General features: G+C 41.6%; 1 protein-coding gene across 3 annotated transcripts; it reads left to right on the top strand.

Moving 5' to 3' along the window:
* The first annotated feature begins 4,251 nt into the window (after positions 1 to 4,251).
* On the top strand, positions 4,252 to 12,599 carry LOC123976436 (E3 ubiquitin-protein ligase RING2-A-like). 3 transcript variants are annotated; one of them, XM_046058619.1, is made up of 8 exons: positions 4,252 to 4,527; positions 5,631 to 5,764; positions 5,888 to 5,989; positions 6,363 to 6,523; positions 7,479 to 7,703; positions 9,270 to 9,587; positions 9,817 to 10,069; positions 10,482 to 12,599. In XM_046058619.1, the coding sequence occupies exons 3-8, from the start codon at positions 5,912 to 5,914 to the stop codon at positions 10,650 to 10,652; spliced, it is 1,206 nt and encodes a 401-aa protein (XP_045914575.1). In that variant the 5' UTR covers positions 4,252 to 4,527; positions 5,631 to 5,764; positions 5,888 to 5,911; the 3' UTR covers positions 10,653 to 12,599. The 3 variants fall into 3 exon arrangements, with proteins under 3 accessions (XP_045914575.1, XP_045914576.1, XP_045914573.1); XM_046058620.1 differs by lacking the exon at positions 5,631 to 5,764 and having other exon boundaries at positions 4,253 to 4,527; positions 7,479 to 7,694; XM_046058617.1 differs by lacking the exon at positions 5,631 to 5,764 and having other exon boundaries at positions 4,253 to 4,527.
* The last annotated feature ends 217 nt before the right edge of the window (positions 12,600 to 12,816 follow it).

The raw sequence follows: 12,816 nt of genomic DNA, 5'->3' as shown, positions 1-12,816 counted from the left end.
GCGTCACTTAGCCAGGGAGCTGTATAACTGTTCATTACACACATTTGTTTTCCCTCCCAGTGGCTTCTATTAGGTCATTGGGATTTTTTAAATAAAGTGGTGTTGTGTTCGCCCTTCAGTTATTCAATGTGTCTCTTCAAGACATGCATTTTGGGTTTGAGCTGCTGTCATAGCACAGACTTAAACTGAATTCATAGCACTAGCAAAATCAGGAAAGGTCTGTCTGTTTGTAGTTGGCTACAGGTTCTATTTGTGTGAAACTGCATTAAGAGTTTGAACTATTGCTGTAGTACTTTCATATACTAATGTGACCCACAGCTGCTCACAACAAGAAACAAGCTGTGACAAGACACATGCTTATGAACTACAAACAATTAACAATTAAGCATCAAATCAATTCTAACATTTAATATAAATCTACAAAATGAAATATGCCGTCAGAGAATGGAAGCAGTTTGTCATCTTACTGAAAATATATCTGCATTTATTTTTATTTTTCAGGGACAATGTACATTGATCAACATCACTGTAAATGTACCAGTGTTAGCCAAAAGGCACATTTTTAACTGTTGTTCCTTGGCCAGAGATTAAAAATATTCTTTCTCCTATTTCTCTTTTTATTCACAGAAAATTACCAAATTTTTTGGAAGAAAAAGCAGTGGAGAACAAAAAATAACAATGATTATCAAGACTTTTATCGTCATCCTCATACTTGGTAAGTAATAAAAAAACAAGATATTTAAATAGGAACCTACACTAAGTGTGACAAATGTATGACTGAACTCTGACCAAACTCTTAAATGAAAACAGCATCCAACAGCCAGCCTGCTGATGGACACCTGAAAGAGAAGTGTCCAGGAAAAACTAACACAACGGACCTGCCAACAACCACAGCCCCACCAGCAGCAGCAGCAACAGCAGCAACAGCATCCAACAGCCAGCCTGCTGATGGACAGTGTCCAGGAAAAACTAGCACAACGGCCCTGCCAACAACCACAGCCCCACCAGCAGCAGCAGCAAAGACACCTTGCACAGGAACAACAGACGCACTGCTAAACACAGACAGACAAACTGCAGCAGTGACAGCATCCACAGCAGCAGCAGCAGCAGCAACAGCAGTAGCAGCCACAACAGCAGCAGCCGCTGGAACAGTGAGATCCAAAGAAGTAGACGCTGCAGTCAAAGCTGCACAAGTAGCAGCTAGAGCTGCCACGTTACTAGCAGGAGGAGAAGCATCAGCAACAATGGCAGCAAAAGCAGCCATAAATGCAGCAGACGCAGCAGAAGCAGCAGCACTAGCAGCAATGCAAGCAGCATTAACAGCACCAGCATCAACGGCAGATGTAGTAGCACAAATAGTAGAGGCGTCATCAAAAGCAGCAATGGCTGCAAGACAAGCAGCAACAGCTGCAACAAAAGCAGCTTCTGGAACGGCAACACCAGAAGCCATTACAGCAACCGCAAACGCTGCAAAAACAGTGTCAGAAGCAGCAGAAGGAGCATTAAAAGCATTATCAGCAGTCACAGCAGAAAAAGCAGCAAAAATGACAGAAGAAACACGTTCAGCAATAGCCGTAGCAGAAACAGTGGCAGAGATCGCGGAATCAACAGCAATTACAGCGGAAACACTTGCAGACGCTGCAGCAGCAGACAGCACAAAAATGATGATGTCAACAGCTGCAGCGGCAGCAAGCGCTGCAACAGCAGCAGCAAATGCAGCAGAAGGCGCAATCCCAACGGCATCTCAAGAAACATCCGGAACAATGGTGACGACAACAGTGGCAACAACAGTGGCAACAACAGTGGTTGGGTCCACAACAGCATCTGCAGCAAATGCAGCTAAAGCAAAGGAAGCAGCAGTGGTTGGGTCCACAGTGGCAGCCGCAGCAGCAACAGCAGCAGCAGCAGCAGCGGCAGCAGCAGCAGCAGCTGCTGGACCAGCGGCATTCACAGCAGCAGAAAATGCAGTAAATGCTTCAAAATTAGCAGTAGTGGCTGCCACGTTAGTTGCAGCAGGGGCAGCCCCAGTGGAAGTGGCAGCAGATGCAGCAAGAAAAGCAGCTGAAGCAGCAGAAGCAGCAACACAAGCAGCAATACAAGCAGCGTCACCAGCAGCAAAAGCTTCACTAGCAGCACAACTAGCTGCATCAGCACTCAAATCAGCAAACGCAGCAAAAACAGCAGCAACAGCTGCAACAATGGCAGCATCTGCAAATGCAACACAAGAAACAATAGCAGCAGTTGCAGACGCTCTCAGAACAGTGACCACAGCGGAAGCAGCAGACAAATTACAGAAAATATTATCAGGTGACACAGGGTTAACAGCAGCAGAGCGTGCATCAGTAACAGACGCACAGCTGGTGGCACAGTTTGCACAAGGAACAGCAATGGCAGCAACAGCAGCAGTAGAAACAGCAGTAGAGCTATTATCAGCATCAACAGCAGAAATAGCAACACACCTAGCAGCCATCATGGCATCAACAACACAGGCAGCACTAACAGGTGCTTCAACATCAGCTGTAGCAGCAGAAAGGGCAGTGTCAGGAGCTCCCTCTGGCAACGCAGCAACAGGAGAAACAGCAGCAGCAGCAAATACAACAGCAGCAGCAGCAAATACAACAACAGCAGCAGGAGCAGGACTAGGATCAGGGTCAGGATCAGGGTCAGGAGCAGGAACAGGAGCAGGAGATGGAACACAAACAGAAACAGAAACAGGGATCAACTCAACAACAGGAGCTGCAGTGAACAACAAAATCAGTCTAATTTCTGTCACACTGGCTCTCATCGCTGGTGTGTTTCTATGAAGACCAGCATAACAACATCAGCATATCATGACTGATGGACTCATAGGTTAACTGTAGACTATAAATATATATTTGTTATTTTACTTATTACATTCATCATGTGTATGTGTAAATTATATAATTCAATATATCTAAGTCAGAGGAACCCAATCAAAGAAAGTAGTTGTTAGGAAAGGAGAGGAAAGGTCAACCAGTCTTAATAACTCGGTGCAGTGACATTATAAAATTGTGTGTTTGTGATTGTAAAGTTTTGAAAGCAACTGCACTACTTTATGAAAGAATATGCTAACTTCTTAATAATCAATAAATGCATCACAACTACATATTTTTGCCTCTTTGTTTTTCATTCAAAACCTCAACTTTATTTGATATTCCAGCAGAGTTCCTAAGTTTCCAAAGACACCAAATATATGAAAATTAATTATGGGTTGGAACATATATATATTAGATAAATATTCCACTCACTTTAACATCATACAGCTTTAATGAAGAGATGATACAAGATTATACAGGTTACGTATATTTTTTGGGTCTGAAATGAGATAACTTTTGTTAGGAATTTGTGCTAAATAAATAAAACTGAATTAAATTGAATTAAATAAACGGTTGGAATGCCTACTTTGAACAATCGGCATATACTATAGCATATACTAATGATTTAAAATCATATTTTAATTTAACAACTTCTTATGGAAAGAGCAATATATAAATGCCATGAAATTGGTGACATTTTACTTACACTTCTTTTTTAGCATTTTATAGACAGAACATAACCAGTTAATAGCCTAAACAATAGTTTTACACAGATTTATTAATGTACACTATTTATGGACAACTATAACTGTTCCTTGAGGCGTTGGAAAGTAGATAGTGACTGAGAAGTAGTCCCCTATATGCTTCCATAGAGAAGTAAGTAAAACATTCATGATGTCTTTATAGGAGAAGATGCATTTGTTGATGTTTATAATGTATGCATAGTTATACTCCATATTATTTGCTTACTTACAAGTTGACTTGTTTATCTTTATACGCTGATTGTCGTAAATAACTTTGTGTTTGTATATATATTACTGTAAACCACGTTATGAGACCTATTCTTATTTTTAACTCTTATTTTATCTTGACTTGTTTATGTTTTACACTGATTGGAAAACACTGTTTCCTGCATTGAAATTATTATACGAAGAAAAGTGTTTATTAATATTATTATTATTGTATGGATTCATTATTACTTTATGTACTTTATATTTAGCAGGAGATAAAGGTGGCATCAAATAATAGTTTGTCCTGGTATCTATCTGTCTGTCTGTCTATCTAATGATTTTTGTGTTGTAATGCGCGGACTGGCCTCTGGGGGCCGCTGCCGCTGGGGAAGGGGTGACGCATCCGCCGTGCAGCCGGGGAGAACGCGAGTTGTTCCGGGGAGGAGGAGGAGGAGAAGAAGAAGAAGAAGAAAGATTAGCACGGCTAACGTTAGCTAGCAGGTGGGGCTCGAAAAAATGTTGCGCTGCAGATGTTTTTATCGTTTTTTCTCCTCCAGCGAGGCACAGCCGTAACTAAAAACCACCCAGGCCACATGTTAAAGAGTCAGACAGAAAATAATCACCGGTGTTTGTCGTTAGAGTGGTTTATTAAGTCTTGTTTTAGGAGGCTTCGTGCAGGCGGAGGGGGTCGCGTCTCCTCCGGACAGCTGCCCGTCAGTTAGCTAACGTTACAACGTCAGGTGAGTTTATAGTTTAATTTACTGCTTTTTCCCACGCTTTAATTTAAAGTCTCCGTCAAGGATTATGAAGAGTTATCTCTGTGGTTGTTAACCTTGCAGAAAAATGTAACTTTGCAAACTTGTTTATTTATTAAAACCGTGATGAAGAGTTACTGTTTTCTCCTTGTTGGAAGTTTTAATGTTCTTTTCCAGTATAAAGATGGATTCTCCCATCAGCAGTCAGTCTAACATCACCTGACGAACATATTGCTGTTATGTTTGTGTTCTTTTCTTTTAAACTTTAGCCTTATGTTGTTGTTTCTCATAAATGTGCTTGAAGTCTCTGTGTTGTTGAAATTTCAGTAGGTTTTGCTCTTTTGTTACATCTTTAAATTAGTTTCGGTTTTGATAATCTACACAGTATAAAGTAGGGCTGGGCGATAAAACATCATCATCTTCATCATCATCATCATCATCATCATCATCATCATCATATCATAATATCGATAATTATCAGGATAAATGTCAGATCGTTAATTCTCTCAAGTTTAAAGGCTGATTTTCGCTCCTGAGTTTAAGTTTATTGTGGTTTTAAACTTTTCTTTAAGGTCAGAACAAACACTTGATGCCAAACAATGAATAACTTCACAAAGCTGAGGTATCTTAATAGAAAGATGAAGTGCTATTTCGTTTGTGATTCAAATGAATTAAATCAAACACTTGTTTTAATTCCCAGCCCTAGTATGAAGTAGGACCGCAACTAACCATTAGTTTCATTATTTTTGAGGAAAGAAACCAAAATATGCCAAATATTCAGAGCCTGAGCCTCCTCTGAAACAGTTTTGAGGTCTGCCTCCCACTTTGAAAACCTCTGCTTTACAGTTGGTGTAAAGACAACATCATCTCTGCGTGTCTCAGCTCCAAACCCAGTGGTTCCTACCGAAGATGTTGATATTTAAAACACCTCACAAATATATAGTTTCACGTTAATAAAGCTGCTCACTGTTTTGTTTTTTTTAATAAAAAAATAATAGTGCATATGTTGGGGACTGTTTTGAACAGCGGATGAATCCACATGTGGCACTGAATCAGAATAAACTGTGTGTGTGTTCATGGGGATGAAGGAACATGTGACCCAGTGCAGCAGAGAGACTCACTGATGGGGTTTAATAGTTTCTGGACAACAGTGGCGGAAGAAGAAACATCAGGCTGTGAGACGCACAGGACTCGTTAGGAAATACATTCACTTCTGGTTTAGGTCTGCACACACACACCCTAAGATCATCTCCATGTTTGGTTCTATGTAAGGGACTGAAGGCCCTCACAGGTGCAGGTGTAGAGTCTTAATATACGTGTTCTCCCTCCCTCTCTCTCGGTCCAGGGAGGATTGTGGAAAACAGCAGCCATGGCAGCTCCAGTAAACATCCAGACTCCCAGTAAGACCTGGGAGCTGAGTCTGTATGAGCTTCACAGGAGCCCTCAGGTAAGAGTGTGTGTGTGTGTGTGTGTGTGTGTGAGCTTATTTTGTATTGACAGCATTTTAAAAACACATGACAAACTCATTAGATATCAGCAGTTAAGACGTCCTCTATCAGTCTGTTCTTAGTTACGTTTTATTATTTTAATCAGTATGAGAAAACAGGGTTCCCACGTGTCCTGGCAAAACCTGGAGAGCACTTGACCAATTTTCCAGTCATTTAAAACGCCTGGAAAATGAAGAAAAAAAGTAACATTTCCTGGAAAATGATTTTAACATTATGTTGCGGCAGCGTTGTGAACACATCCCCAAGTCACATCCAGCCAGTAGCACAAGTTGAATGACATCAATTCAAGTGTGTGTGTGTGTGTGTGTTCAGGAGGCGATCATGGATGGGACGGAGGTGGCGGTCTCTCCGCGCTCTCTGCACAGCGAGCTGATGTGTCCCATCTGTCTGGACATGCTGAAGAACACCATGACGACCAAAGAGTGTCTGCACCGCTTCTGCTCCGACTGCATCGTCACCGCGCTGCGATCAGGGTGAGCGCAACACAGCGGAAACTAATCATCGTTTGGTTTTTGGATGAAGCAGTTGCAACAAAAGACTTCTCAACAGGTTCTCTGCTTGTCTTGTCCAACCAGTAGTGGTGGGTTTTATCATAATACTTCAATAAAAGGTAGTATATTTTCTGTGTTCAACATTTTAATTGTATTCCAGCCTCCACTTTTATTTTAGTGTTTATGCATTAATTTATTCGGCTCCCTTTCCCTTCAGTTGTCTTTTCCCCTCATTCACAAACGCACTTTTGAACAGTTATACTTCCACTGCGTGGCTTAACACCCTGTTACACGCACACACCTACACCTCTGCTGCAAACTCAGCGGCGTACGCCCGCCTCGTTCTGTCTCTCTCACCCTACATGTGTCCGCTCCGCTGACGAAGTCGCAGAAAAGACACAGAACTCATCTTTTGGATTTTGACCCCCGTGATTCTGTTTACAGCAGCACAAGGAGGAGGCTTGTTAATGACGTAGCGTATGAAAATGAAACTAGCTAACGAATGACATCTGCGCCGGTGTGTTCACTGTCGCTTTACTTGGTCCATGCTTGTAAAATATTCACCATGTCCGCGTCTTAATAGAAAACAACTTTTTTATTTATTTTATAGCAATAGAATAAGCTAAACATTTAAAGAAGTTTTATACTAGTTGGATTGTGCTACTTGGTTTTACAGAAATTAATTACCACCAGATTGTGCGTCTGTCCCACTAGTATTTTTTATTGATGGATTTCTGGGCATCTGTTTCTGTGATTTCATTTAAGTGATTAGTGAGAACAAAATGGTGAAAGTGCTGCATACCTAAAGCCCAGTCAGACTTGTTTATTGGCTTTATTTTAACCTCTGTTATTTTGACTGGAATACTGTGCAGATACTTTAAACTGAACACCATACGAGGTCAGAATTAACACCCCACCATATCTCCTCCCTCCCCAGGAACAAAGAGTGTCCGACCTGCAGGAAGAAGCTGGTCTCCAGGCGTTCGCTGCGCCGAGACTCAAACTTCGACGCGCTGATCTCGAAGATCTACCCGAGCCGGGACGAGTACGAGGCCCACCAGCGCCGCGTCCTGGATCGACTCAACAGGCTTCACAACAAGGAAGCACTGAGCTCCAGCATCGAGGAGGGGCTCCGACAGCAGGCTCGCTACAGGTCCGAGAGGTGGGGAGGAAAGAGGGGGATGGCCTGGGGTTGTTCTAACCGCTGGGTATCGAGTTCAATACTTTCTAGGCCTCAATACCACTGAGTATCAAAAAATGCCTTGTGTTTAGGTTGCAATGATGCCAGAGCACAAATTCACATATATGCAATAAAAAATATGTAAAGAAAGACGAATAAAAACACAATATAGGCCTATGTGACACTGAAAATATGTCTTGCTTTTTGACAATTTTTCAAAGGAACAATTATTAAAATAAATGATGATAATAATGTGATAATTAAGTTACTTTATACAAACAACAGTAGTTCTCAGTTTGTTGAGAATAAAATTGGTATCGAAGTCGAGATATCGATATCGAAAATCTTTGAACGATACCCATCCCTACTAGAAAAAGCTTTTTTTGTTTTTAAAGTAGTGTTGGGTGGTATGACATTTTCTTCCCGTGTCACACCTATTTCAAAGTAGCGATGACCAAAAAGTGTTGGGTTTTTTTTTTGCAATTCCTTCTCCAGCCAACAAAGTGGAAAGTAAATCTGACTGCAAACTGAATAACGTAGTTCATAATTTGTCAAGCCTGTCAAAAAACAATAGCCCCCATGAACGTTGAAACAGGTTTTGCATGCTGTAATAATTCCTCCTGTTCATACTTGACTGTGAGTAATCCACATTCCTGATGTATTTAAAAGTGTATCTGAAGCTAATATTATGCTTCAGCTGTCTGAGGTAGCGTTTCTTGAGTTTCCCTCTTCGTGTTACTGTCTCTCCTCTGCAGCTCGCTGTCTGTGGACGCACAAAGAGGGAATGTTCCACTTTCTGAACTCTAAATTTGGAGGACGTGATCTGTTTAATTCAGACTGGTGGAGCCTCGAGTTAATCTCCATTCAAACATTTGCATTTAATCGTTTAGCTGAGGCCTTTATCCAAAGCGACCTACAATTGCTGTGTACGTCAGAGGTCGCACGCCTCTGGAGCAACGAGGGGTTAAGTGTCTTGCTCGGGGATAAATTTGTGTTGCAGTGGGCATCAAACTCGGGTCTCTCTCACCAAAGGCTTAAAAATATCTACACAGAACAAGAATTGTGAATTTTGGAAGTGCATTAGGATGGGATCTCTTACTGGTCAGCATGGAGAGATAACAGGAAGAGAGAGATGCCCGGTCTGAGTCAAACCAGAGACTTTGTGGTTCACACTCAGTGTCATACGCCGTGGTGATGACTTTTTATACTGTTTAATAGATTCATTTTAATCCATTTTAATTATTTTGGGCCATGGAGAGATGTTTTCTTCGTGCCTACCACAGCACACTCTAGTTTTATAGTTGTCTTGTTTTAGGTTTTCTTGATTGAGAAAGACTTGAAAACATTAAAAATGTAAAGAACAATAATAATGTTTCTGTAGATTTCCCTTTATAAAACTTTGCTTGGTTTCTATCGGTAATAATAAATACTCACCAGGTTAATATCTGAGATCTGTGAACACGGTGACTTCAGTGAGAAGAAGTCTGATGGGGCAAAAAGATCGAGCTGCTGAACCAGAATTTCCCCTTGTTAACCTCCGCCCTGCAGGAACCACCGGGTGAAGAAGCCGACTCAGGAGAGTGACAACACCACCTTCAGTGGAGGGGAAGATAACGGCGACGCCCGCTCTCACCTGTCTCATGACTCTGCCCCCTCACACACCCCTCACCCCCCGGGCCAGACCCCTTCTGAGGCCGGACCGAGCCGCAAGCGGCGTGTGTCGGAAGACGGCTCGGGGCCCGAGGCGGACAGCGGCAGCCCCACCCCTCCGCTGAGACGCCACAAAGAGGGGCCGGGGTCGGAGATAGAGCTGGTGTTCAGACCACACCCGCAGCTGGTCCACGCCCAGGACTACAACCAGACCAGGTGAGGCGGGACCTGAGGGCCAATTTGGAACTTCCCAACGTGATCCTTTTGACACCTGAAACCTTCCTGCGTGATTTTAATTTAATTAATTAAATGCAGACACTGATTAGCTACAACAAATCCAATAACTGTCACGAGTACAATAGTCATTAAAGTTATAAGTCGATGTGCGGAGACTAAAATCAGGAGCATGTTTGATCGTCTGAGGAGAAATTTTCTTTCTTTGCAGATATGTGAAGACGACAGCCAACGCCACAGTGGACCATCTGTCTAAATACCTCGCTCTGCGCATCGCTCTGGAGGAAGGACGGAACAACAGAGAGCCGGAGGACAGAGGAACAGCGGAGAGGGGAGGAGAGGAAAGAGGAGGAGGAGGAGGAGAAACTGAAGGAACAGCAGGAAGCGGAGAGGGGTCGACTCTGAGCAACATCAGTGAGAAACAGTACACCATCTACATCCTGACGAGAGGAGGACAGTTTTCTGTGAGTAACAAAACCAATCACAAGCTTTTTTTAAGGTTCAAGGAATATTTCATTTTCCCCAAAATGTCAAACTTCCTTTAATCGACCATTAGAGACATGCAAGACAATAAAGTGAATTTGTGACGAATGATTGAACATTTATTTGGTATAAGTTAGTGTGTAACAATACTAGGGGCTGCAACTCCTCTGCTGTCCGATCAACAGTCCAAAACCAGAAGATATTCAGTTTTGGTTTTATTTGTCCAGGTTTTCAGGTATCATTGCCTCAGGCGTATGTAGTGGTCAGTGGAATTTGATTTGTGTTGCTCACAGCAGTCTTTCCACCGAAAAGTAGCGCAGACTTTATGCGCAGATTGAAAATGTGCATAAAAACAGACATTTTTTCATCCTTCCTCCCTCTTTCCCCCGTCAGACGCTGAACGGCTCTCTGACTCTCGAGTTGGTCAACGAGAAATACTGGAAGGTCAGGAAGCCTCTGGAGCTTTACTACGCTCCCACCAAAGACCAACCACAACCACCGCAACAGAAGTCTCCCCCACCACCACCACCTCCTCCTCCTCCTCCTCCTCAGAGGGAGGGATGAGGCAGAGCAGTGTGGCGCTTTTCTCTTCAACGCTCCTCCCGTTTAACCACATGGCTGAAAAGATTATCAGTGTCTCTTTTTAAAAATGGACTGGCATTAATACTGCCCTGTTTGAATTCATCTGCAAACTGGACTGATCATTCAGGATGTGTGAAATCTGACCTGAGACCTGATTTTGGTTTTTTGAAGGATTAATCAACAAGGAAAAAAAAAAAGGTCAGCAGCAGTGAGGAGAAGGAAAACACAAACCACTAAATAACAGCTGGTACATCTTCGCTTTTTGTCAACAGACCCGGAGGACGAGCGGGTTGCCTTTTGTTTTCTCCTGAGGCTGCGAAAGCATCTGCGACTTGTTAGCTTTTGTTTTCCATCAGTTTGAATATCTAATGACAAATAATTAACTACACGCATTTTAAAATACAAAGCCGTGCAAAGGCTCTGCTGCTGCAGCTTCTCTGATCTGGATAGTTTACATTTTTTAGTGCTGATGCCAAAAATGAAAACTAAGTTTCAGTTCTGATTCCAGGTGGGATTGTTTTTCCAATACTCAAAATAAACACACTTTATTTATTTCTCCTAACACAAACAGCCATTTAACAACAACTAATAGAGAATTTAATGACATTTGGCGAACTTATTAAGGCGATACCTACGGAAGCCCGTGTCTGCCAGAAAAAGAAAATGAACAGTTAAAAATGCTGAAAAATACTCAAAATTATGTGACCATTAGGACTAAATATGAGATCAGTCATGATTTTGTAAGTATTTACTTTGTCAGAATTATGGCAAACAAATTTATCATTTTGAGATTAATCGTTCTGGGTAAGTCATAAAAGCTTTCTGGACTTTCTCTGTCCAGAAAGTTGTATGGTTAAATTTTGACAGTAATTCAAGTTTGGCCTGAATTTCACTGCTGTGTCGCTATAAACATATCATTTTGCCTTCCCGTAAGTTATTTTTGTCATTGCTAACATTACGTTTACTTGGATAAATCTCTTGCCGAAGATGCCGTAAAACAGGACCAATAATCCGACGAGTTTGACTTTGTTACTAAGCTTACTGCTTCAAGACGTTAAGAATCCTCTTTTAGAAAAGATCAAAGTCAAGTTTTGGTTTTTAAAAACTTAAGTAATTCTTCTTAGTTTCTGAACTCAATTTAATGTCAGAATTAATCTATTTATGAAGTATTTGTGCAATTTCATTTTTAACACGACTGAAGCTCTTTGCTGCTTTCAGACAGAATCAGACCGCTTGGCACTAAAGCAAGTGATTGTGCATTACGTCTCAGTTTGACCTGCTCTATCACAGATTCGCTTTCCTCCTTATGCACTTAGAATTAAACTTTATTGTTTTCACACACACAGGCTGTAACGCGCTTCAGCAGCACGTTCAAACCAGCGTCGAGTCATTCCCATTTCTGCAAACGCGCCCATCAATTTTCTGAACTGCTTATCCTGTTGAGGGTGGAGGAGGGGCTGGATCCTATCCCAGCATGCACTGGGTGGCTATACACTAGCAATACTCTGGCTGGTTAAAGAGGAGATGTGCAGGTTCTTTGAACTTATCTGCTATATTTTACTAAAAAACATCTCACCTTTAAACATGTAGCTGTAACACCCACCATACCTCATGTTTTATTCTGTAAACATACCAAGATTTTGTTCCACGTTTCCCCCTAAAAAAAAAGCATGAAAATTACTTAACCTTTTTCCGTTAAGGCCATACGCTTTAGTTCCGGTTTAACCAGAGATCTTTTCTGTTTCGCCTCTTTGCTCCACTTCTGTCTTTATGCACTTTATATTTCCTGCAGCCATATCAATTCTACTTTACCTCAGATTTTAATGGAACATTTGTATATTAAGAATAATGCAATATTTCCTTTTCTTCTGTTGTATAATTACTCTTACCTTCTCTTAGCAATGCAGCACAATAAACATAACGATCATGTGTTTGGTGTGATTTGTATGGATGCATCAGTCGTTTGTATTGATCTTCTCAGATTTAGATTTTTCTCCAGTAGAGGGCTGTGATTATTTTCTCACAATACAGTGGAGTAGAAATCTACAAATAAGATAACTGAGTATGTCTTACCTGCCGTATTCACATGCCTGTATGTTGAAAGCTACTGGTGGCCGTTAAGTGTTTTCTTAAAGCAATTCCAACG

The sequence above is a fragment of the Micropterus dolomieu genome, linkage group LG09 (genome assembly GCF_021292245.1).
Source record: "Micropterus dolomieu isolate WLL.071019.BEF.003 ecotype Adirondacks linkage group LG09, ASM2129224v1, whole genome shotgun sequence".
Taxonomy (NCBI): Eukaryota; Metazoa; Chordata; class Actinopteri; order Centrarchiformes; family Centrarchidae; genus Micropterus; species Micropterus dolomieu.
The sequence above is the reverse complement of the archived record's forward strand: the minus strand, read 5'-3'. Positions and strand labels throughout refer to the sequence as shown.

Excerpts from the sequence above, each read along its gene's own strand:
- LOC123976436 (XM_046058619.1), top strand. The coding sequence starts at position 5,912 with ATGGCAGCTCCAGTAAACATCCAGACTCCCAGTAAGACCTGGGAGCTG. Across the intron at positions 7,704-9,269 it reads GCTCGCTACAGGTCCGAGAG|GAACCACCGGGTGAAGAAGC; the intron begins GTGGGGAGGAAA and ends TCCGCCCTGCAG. Across the intron at positions 9,588-9,816 it reads CAGGACTACAACCAGACCAG|ATATGTGAAGACGACAGCCA; the intron begins GTGAGGCGGGAC and ends CTTTCTTTGCAG.